We start from the raw sequence: 9,623 nt of genomic DNA on the forward strand, positions 1-9,623 counted from the left end.
CAAAACCACCAACCAGCTCCTGAGATTATCTTCCCTAGAGCTGTAGATTTTGCCCTAGGAAAAGTTCATTTAGCAACCCAACGATTCTGGCTCCCTTCAGGCACACGTGGTTCAAAGTTTAGCTCATTCCATGAGGAATCACACTCAAAACACTCATGCAGCAGCACAACACCTATCAGCTTCGCTTGAGACGATCAAGACGCTGCACTGCTAAGGCTTTCCGTCCGCTCCTGAGTTACTTCTGGTGACTCAAAAGCAGCGCCATCAACAGGCAAGCAACAAGAAAGCAAGAGATCCAGGAACTTCTTACCTTCCTCAGCCAGGTCCTTGTTAATAACCAGCTTTCCATGTCTGAGATAGTTCAGCACTGGCCCAAAGTAGGTCGGGTCTCTGTCTATTAAATAGGCACCTGTTTCATCCTAGATTAGAAAAAAAACAAAACAAAAACAAAACAAAACCCCAAAACACCACAAAAAAACCAGAACAAAAGAAACAAAAAAAACCCACAATGATTTGAACGTCCAAGCAGGAATTGCAAGCTAATATTGAGCATCTGAACAGCAACCGGGTGTTCAGACATAGCCATGTCCCCTGAAGCCAATGTCATGAAAGACATTAAAAGGAATTGAACAATGTGGTTGCAATTGCATCAGACTGATCACTCAACTCCGCCACGTGCTACACAACTCCTCTCACCCAACCAATTCCCCCCAACCACTTACCAAAAGATGACCAGCACTGTTACCATGGAAGAGCTAAGCACTAAGTGAGAACACTGAAAATTAAGGTTAAAAATAATAAAACAGGGAACTACCGGTTCGTTTGGAAACCTGCAGAATCAGGACAGAGGGTACATTCCAGCGGGGTGCAAACACCAGCTTTTCTTTTTAAATTAAAGGCAAACAAACCTGCCTTCCCTTTAACCTCAACACTTTGTTGCAAAGACTTTTGGGTTTGTCTTAGCTCAGACGTACAAATACCCACAGGGTACTGAGATAGCTGCGGGCCAAGCAAGGGTTGCATGTGCATCTTCTCAAAAAACAGTCTCCTGAAGATGCAGCTCCCACCTCCCTCGGGCAGAGAAGGAAGGGACCGGCCAAAGTGACACTCAGCTTACTGAACAAGGCTCAGCATTTGTGGAATGCAAACCACAGTCCAAGAGGTTCACCTGCAGAGCTGGTATTCTGGACAGAGAGGTCAAGGAGCACAACTGCTCTTTCCTAGATCATTTCGACTCAGTGTGAACGCCAGTGCAGAGCTGCCACACTGGGCTGGCCAGCAGGCTAAGGAGGAGCGACACGGCGGAGGTCTCGCAGATCCCCCGCTCCCTTCTGCATTCAGGTGGATCACTGCCAGCATTAATCCTTTAGTACCGACAGTTTTGGTGTGGTAGATATCCTACAGATACATACTGGAGAGACATGGCCGCACCCCAAATATTTTTTTTATTTATTCTTATTTTTAATATTCTAGTAGTTTACAGGAGATACTAAAAAGCATCCCTACCAACAAGCCCAGCTAAATTCGAATCATTCCCCCCACAAACTACATGGGATGATGATCCTTGTTGTTCCACGTGCATTTGGGCAGTAATGCTGATACGTAAAGGTTTGATTACCGAACCACGATACCTGAAAACTCTCTCTACTTAAGAGCATGAAAAGTTCCTAAAACGTTCCATCGGAAAAGAGATGGCTGATGTATTTTCAGGCACATGGGCTTGGTTTCTGGATAACTGCGCCTGTCTAACCAGGTTTGTTGAATGTAGAAAGACCCCAGCCTGAACTACAAAACCCATAAACATATCTCTATAATCACAAGCTAAACGCTTTACACGCCCAGACATGCTGCCATTTTAGAAGTGAAGGGGTGTTATGTTTTATACACAATTAACTGTTCAAGAAAATTCAAGAATATCTATTAGAACGTGCTGTCAGGTAACCCATGCCCAGTGTGGCCAGTGCATGACGCAGCCTCACCCGAATTTCTTCTGGCCTGAACTCATGGTATCACAGAAGCAACCCTGGGCACCCGAACCAGGAGACAGATGAAGTGCATAAAATGGTATATTTGTAAGGTTTCACATTTAAATATATTTATATTACCAAAACATTTCAGGAATGAACAATCTACAGATACAACCCAAAGAAATTAAATTAGCTGACAACTGTACGAATTATAAGCTGACAAGTATTATTTAATGCAGGAACAGAAACCAGGGACGTTGGAAGGGAAGATCTACGACTGCTAAAAAGAAACACTGGCTTAAAGAAAGAAACACCGTCTTTGGGTCATTGGTGGAACTGAATTGAGAAACACACAGGCTTACAAAACTGGAATTCCTCCCAGTTAAGGGAAATAAGTCTCCAGAAACAAGCTTCTTGGACTGCAGAGTGTTTTCACATCATCCTCTGCAGCAATACCAGCCACCAGCCCTCCGCCACCACAGAGACAGACTGGTGGCTCAGGAACAGAAAACAACAAAAAGCTCTAAAGGAAATCTCAAGTAAATATGGTTACCTCACTCCTTACACAAAAGGCCTCAAAAATGATTTTTTTTTATTTTCTTCTACGGACTACTGTACCCAAAATTACCCCTACCTGAGCAGGTTTCTATATAGTAAACAAGCTTCCAATAAAACCGTAAAGGGAACGAGCGATGTCGGGCCTTCTCCTTCAGCTCCCACCCAAGGAGAGGTCACCAGCGACGGGCGCTACCTGAGTGTGTCAGCCTAGCACGCACACCGCAGCTCGCCGTCAGCGCCGCTTCCAAACGTGCCTTACGCATCCTGACAGCATCGCTCTGGGGAACGCAAGATGGAATTGCTTTTGTCTTCTACCTATTCTTAACCATTTTCCTCATCATCCACAAGCTTTTTTTCCCATTCTGTCTTTCCTCATCTTACTTTTTTTCCTGTTGTACTCATTGCTTTCCTAACCGCTATTAAGTTTTCTTCCTCACCAGATTACTATCGAGAATCTATAAAACAGCTTAATCTTCACACTGATAACTACAGACGCCATGCCAAGCGTGTGTAACACGCCACACGTGAGTAAAGGGCCACCTCACTGAGTCACAGTTTACTCTACGAAGCCTTTCAGGCAACAATGTGTCTTCAAAAAATAATAAAAAAGAAAAAAAGGAACCTAAAAGTCTTATAATTCATGGTGTCAAGGTAACTTTTTCTCTTTTTTTCATGAGTAAATATCAATAGTTAAGATTTAAGAAGCCTGGCTAAATTCTAACAGTGAACACTCCAAACTCTGTCAATAGGATTCACTTTAGTGTGTGAATTCCACGCAAAATTATGAACAGACTGAACAATTCAGAGTCACCGGCCACTTGCTTCCCCAGATTACAGACATGGAAAACATGCATTAATTAACACCCTTCCGAAGGGAAAGACATGTGTCTTGGACTTGGCCCTTGCAGCTCAGGTGTGCCACAGACCAGCGCCAGGGAGTCAAGACCCAAAACGTCAACCCATCAGTAAACGCTGTAACCACATGCCAAGAATGCACAGGCAAGAGAGGCACAAAATTTCCTTCCTAGGCACCTTCCTACGGAAAAGGCCCTCTCGCTCCTCCTCCAGTGCGAGCTGCCTGGTTATCCTCTAAGCGCTCCGTGTTGAAATCACTCAGAAAAGCCGATTACGCTGGATCTTTAAGGATACTTATGTAAACACAAATCCAGTAAGAGCTGACGCAGTAATGAAGTCACCCACTCCACCTAGAACCCTCAAAATATGGGTCCTAAGTCTGTCCACACTTTCAGAATATGGTCAGGATTGGCTTTATCCACATGTACATGGAAACACACTGTATTCTCATGCGTAATTAGCATTTTGGACGCTCTAAAAGGAAGTTTTTTGGTTTATTGTAGGGTAAGAATAATAAATTGCACTTCAAGTGCAATCGAGACAGTTTAAAGGTGTAGCTACAGTTTGCACAGACATAAACAAACTAGGCTGAAGCTTGCTAGCTTGAATATTAACAGACCATGTCATCCCAGCGACGCTGCTTCCCCGGCTGACTCGTTCATTAGGCTGCCACAAGCTCTGAGCAAGCTCAACTCTTCACTGACACAACTCATGCAGGTATTTTGAAGCTACTTCCCAAGTTTCAGGTGAATACCACAAACGCCAGGCAAATCTATGCTCCAATGAGGTCTCAGTTTTCTCTCTTGCAGATATATTCTGCACCAAGAGGTGTTAACGTTTACCAGCCCAGCGGCTGACACTCAACCTTCCCTTCCATTCAGTCCAGTCACGTCACCCCACCTTTCCGCCCCAGGGGTGTTCCATACAAATTTTGCCACTCTCTGTCAGGATGCGCAACGCAAATGCTCCGGTCGTCTTTGCGCACCCAACACAGAAGTGCTAATTAGCCAAATGGGAGTCGGTATCTTTACCCAGTACTATTTTTGCATTACATTCTTCTCTCTACTGCGAGTTTTTCTTTCCTTGTCCCCTAGTCCTAGACCTTTCCCACACCTGCTCCTTTTCACGAGGACACCATTTGAAAAGACCACATTGCTGAGGTACAGCGAATTTTATTTTTTTATTACCACCCTCCTGCACCAATGTTCAGTCCAAGTTACAAATACCATGGAATTTTAGAGGAAGCCCAATAACTTGCTCTTAAATTCTCCATCACCTGGTTCAGCATGCCAATGAAGTCAGTGTAGCTCACAACCATACACCTTCTTCCCTAAGAATTAACCCTAATGCATATCTACAATCCAGCATTCATGGAGCCAGGAGACTCAAAACACAGATGTATTTTTAAAGAATTTGAAAAATATTGCCCAAAACATTTAAATGATCGTGTATTCCAGCCTCAAACATTTCCACTTCAATCTCCATACAGGCTGAGGCTCAAAGGGATCACAATGAAGACTTAGCCTGATCTTCATTTAAAACATACATAGGACTCGATTTATTTACGGTGAAATTTAACCTCTAGAAAGCAGTGATGAAACCTGACCATTTTGTTCAAGCCATTCCGATAACTAATGACCGTTGCTGTTACAAATATGTGCTTTCTAGCCTGGACGTCTGTGGCCTCACAGTGGTCTAGCCGCTGGACCTCATGGTACCTTGGCTAGACTGAACCGGCTTCACTCTTCCATTTCCAGTCTCCATGTAGGTACCCCTGGACTGAGAGGTCACTCCTTGAACTCCTTGCCAAAAAACCCACTCTTACTCTTTATAACCTTCTGCCAAATCATATTTCATCTTGTGATTGCCCTCCAAGTTCTCCAGTTTTTGAAGTGACCTTGAGCTCTGGATACCAGAATCAGGCAGAGGATTCGAGCAGGACTCAAAAGTAGGACAAAACCCATACACCTCCCTGATCCCACTTCACATTCTCCCCAAGAACAGCATTAATGCACTAGTTACAATGTCCGAAATTTATTTCCAACTAATTATCTTCATTAAGGTCAAAACCAGTCTGAAGACTTCTTCTCAAATACTCTCCCAGAACGGACCGGTGCAGAACCCACCCTGCCAAGCTCCTGGCTCAAAGCTCCGCACCCTGACAGGGGCATCGAAAAAAACAGTGCCACTGACCCGAACCGCGCAGGCAGGAGTTCTGCTACAGGCAGCAACAGGCACAGAAGTACAGTCCTATCTGGTACTAAGTCTGGATTTAGAAATAATTGTCTCCCCCACCCTCTGTGTGTTTTAAATCTTGAGCTGGATGCCCAGAACACGTTCCTCAAACTGCGTAACCTAAGAAGGGTGAGCACCAGCAGGCTGCTGGTCTAATCAGGCTACGTTCCAGACACAACCCACCTAACTAGTCAGAAATCTCATGGACAATTAAGTTTATCTCAGTTCTATCTTGAAATAATGACTACAATTAAGGTATTTTTTAGTGCTGACAGTTAAAGGTGTGCCGCCCGGAAGATTTTGATTTCTCTAAAGCATTTGGTGCTTGCTTGCTTCCTTCCGTAGGAGATTCTACCCCAGTACAATCACACCTCACTCCAGAAAGGCATCAGAAATAAAGCATGAAAACTGTTGCCAAAAACCTTGTTAAGCAAGGCTGACAACCTTCTTGCTTACGGGAAAGTTTAAAGAATGATAGAACAGTTTATAAAAGAAAAACTGGTACACAGATGAAATAGGAAGGCGCTGAACTGCAAGCATTGAGTTAAACAAGGATGAAGAAGCAAGGACTCTGCTTGTCTATGTTCATGTATCCATCTCTACAGCAAGATTTTAACACTCCAGAAAACAAATCCCACTGCAAACAGCAGAGTCTTAAAGACAAAGAAGAGTCTTAAACACAAAGCTGCACGGAGACCTAACATCACTCGTTCCCTTCAACCTGGGCGCTGCTGCAGGTTGTGCCAAGGATCGTCCTTCTGCTGCAACTGGAAACATTTCTGACACCGAGGGATAGGCTTGCATGGCCTTGTTCAGCTGAAGATGACGTGAAGGCAAACACGCTACTGTTCCTGAAGCCTTTCAATTCTTTTTAATAGTGAGTGTTAAGGAAATCTTATTATTTATGTAGTTAAATAACAAAAAAACATGCTGGTGTAGAAATTCCAGTAGAGGAAAATCCCTATGCGTGCAACTGGTATGTGTGAAGTACAACCTGTGAACTATTCTAGCTTCCTCTTCTCATTTCTAATGAACGCAGCCAGTTAACCCCTTCCAGAGCTTCTTAATGTATCAGTGCGGTTACTTCTGAGCTGCCCGCTTGCTGACTTCAGGCTGAAACAGCTCCGTTACTGATTTTTGGTTTTGCCTATAGGTCTGTTCTCATCCGAGGCCAGCATTTCTTACGGCTTCGTTCTCTGAAGAGTCTGACTTGGCAATCTTGCAAAGCAAGAAAGAACATGAACTGAACTTTCTTCTTCCAAGACGGACATTTATTGGTGCATGAGCTGATTTAATCACTGGCTCTTCTGCTTGGTCATGCTTCCAGAGGTACGACCTGCCCCCTCCCTTCTGTCAGCTGGGATGTTAGAGCTTTCCACAGGCTGGCTTAGCTCTCTGAAGTTACAAGAAAATCCACCTCCTCCCTCGCTTGTGCCGAGTTACATACTTAGCAGATGGAGTGTGAGAAGAGGAATATGAAATGTGCCTATGAACGGTACAACATGCTTTATTATGAGCACAATTCAGAATTAATCTGTTCAATCTACAACTTCCCAGGGTGAGTTACTGAGGTGCGGCCCAGGCGACTTCCCCGCCAGGAAACACGGCACACCCGGTGAAGGGCAGATCTTTCAGAGTGCTTTCAGACACGGCTTGAACAATCCCATCGGCAGGCTCATCCCTCAGGATTCTCCCCGCCCCACCTCCTCATCTGGAGGTTGGGACAAGTGTGTCTGGGATGGGCCAACAGGCACCAGCCTACGAATGAGCCCACAGACGCGTTATCTCTTCGCTTCAAGTCTAAAACCCATGTGATTTTTAGGAAGAAAACACAACGGAATCAAGCGCAGGGGAGTACAGGCCAAAGAGCAGCCGTAATGCCCCAAGCTCGAAGAGGGTGGTATCTTCATCTATCAGCTGCACCTTGTGAGAATGGCAAGCGTGCTGCACTGGAGTTGTTGCAAACCATCCTTAGGGTATGATTAAGAAAAATACCTCAACTTAGTATCAGGTTTCAGCTCGTAACTAAACTCCAAAAAGCAGAACCATGATGGAACAAACAAATCCATCGCTATCAGACTTTGGCTTATGTGTATGCGGCAAAGGAGAAGAGCCAGAGTCCATAACACAAATATCACCAATTATTCCCTTGAAATGTCTGTGCTCATCAGTTAAAGGCATCTGATGTTCCACAATTAAGCCACACAGACAATGTACTGATGGGCTATTGTACCCAGACGGGATGTTCATAAACTGGGGGGATGTCAGGGAAGGATTCTGTTTCCCTAGAAAGGGCATCTATGGTGTCTGCTATCAATGAGAGGGGGGAAAAAGGAACTGCTGGCATTACGCTTTGCTGCTTACAGGAGATGAAGAATCTAAAGATCCTGAGTCAATGCTTGGAAGAAAGGCTCTATGCATTTAAGTAACCTCAGGTACTGTAATTAATGCCCTGTGATGGTTAACGTAAGAAGTTGGCCACTTCTGCAAAATCCAAGGTGACAGGAGACTACAGAACCTGCATGGCTCAGGTGAGAATCAATGCCTGCAGATGGTCAAGACGACGGGGCATGAGACTGACAAACGTGGCACTGGAAAGAAGACCACAGTTCATGTTTAACCAGGGAAGAATTTGCTTTCTGAGATTGAAGACATCTGGGTTCACAAGCCACGAGAATGCAACTCTGAGTAACAGGATCTTCTCTAAATTCAGATTTCCTGCAACAATTCTCTCTCCTGCATGCCTCACGCTACCAATCTGCACAATCACCCAGTACAGGGAAAAGGCTACTCCCAATGACAAGGCGATGGACTCTGTTTGCAGCTTGCTAAAGTGGTTTCATTGAACTTCTACACCAGCAAAAAAGGATAACGCTTGGTAACACCTAAGCAGCTGAAGTAATATAGAGGCGTGTTCCTCGTGAGCAAAGGATGCCTTCCCGTGGCTGCGGCTAGCTTTAAGTCATCACATACGCTGTTAACAACTATAACTACATCAGTCTAGAAACATAGAAAAAAATTCTTCCGGTCTCTCCGTATCCTACCAAGGAGCGAAATAACCTTAGCACGTATTTATCATTTGCTGCTACAACCCAAAAAACATAAGCACACTAACAAAGAACGTGTTTAAATCAGCAGCCTCGTGAAGTTCTTGCAAGATAGCAACACCTCGCTGCTGGTGCTTGTGAAAGATGATTGGCTTCATCCATGGGTGAAAAAAGGTGGCAAAATGCCTTAATCGGAACTAAAGCATTTCTTCTAAAGATGTGCCTTCTCCTCTCTCCGAGACAGCAAACAAGCACCTTCTACAGTGGAACAACTGAAACTGATGCCTTAATTATTAAGCGTGCCTTATCTTTTATCGACGACACCTTAGAAGAAAGCTTTCCTACTCCCTCCCAAGTAAAGACGGTTTCTGATCCATTAGCAAGCCATCTGCATTTTAAAATTTATTTTTATAGGTCAGTTCAAGCTAAACCTCTCCAAAACAACCAGAACCCAAACCGAAGATGAGAAAACCCAATCCCCACGCTGCCACACTTTCAGGTATTTTTTCTCTAACTCTGGAACACTACTCAGGTTCCGTTCCCTGTCCTCTTACGCATGGGAAAATGAAAACATTTGCTACCAGCCTCACTGAAAAAAGTAAAAATAAATATTAGTATCTATCAAAACGAACTCTTTCTTTCCAACCCGCTGGTTATACGCTCAAGGGTTATAAGCTGTTCCCTTCTTTTCCCCATGTGTACTTTCGGGAAGGCCATTTTTGCCCCTTATGCTCCCACAGCTCCTTCGGAGCCGGCGCCGTGTGCGAATACTGCGTAGCCCTTGCTACGCACCGCTCCAGAAATAACATCAGGATCGGTAACTTTTCCTCCCCTCCTGAAATGAGCACCCGGGGATCCGGCATCGCCCACCGTTTGCAGCCCGTGTGGAGCCCCCGAGGAGCGGCTGCGACAGCGGCCACCGGGGCACCGCCGCCCCGCGGGGTTCGCTCCGGTTCTCAGC

General features: G+C 44.9%; 1 protein-coding gene across 1 annotated transcript in view; it reads right to left on the reverse strand.

Moving 5' to 3' along the window:
* The window catches only part of LOC104131346 (BTB/POZ domain-containing protein KCTD5), a 21,097-nt gene extending 19,674 nt beyond the window's left edge, over nt 1-1,423 (reverse strand). The window contains exons 1-2 of the mRNA XM_035900070.1: nt 1,403-1,423; nt 311-419 (exon numbers count right to left, since the gene is read on the reverse strand). Of these exons, the coding sequence (XP_035755963.1) occupies nt 311-419; nt 1,403-1,423 (130 nt within the window). The remainder of the gene's footprint in view (nt 1-310; nt 420-1,402) is intronic.
* Nucleotides 1,424-9,623: the final 8,200 nt, after the last annotated feature.

The sequence above is a fragment of the Egretta garzetta genome, unplaced genomic scaffold, assembly GCF_000687185.1.
Source record: "Egretta garzetta isolate BGI_Z169 unplaced genomic scaffold, ASM68718v1 scaffold448, whole genome shotgun sequence".
NCBI classification, from domain to species: Eukaryota; Metazoa; Chordata; class Aves; order Pelecaniformes; family Ardeidae; genus Egretta; species Egretta garzetta.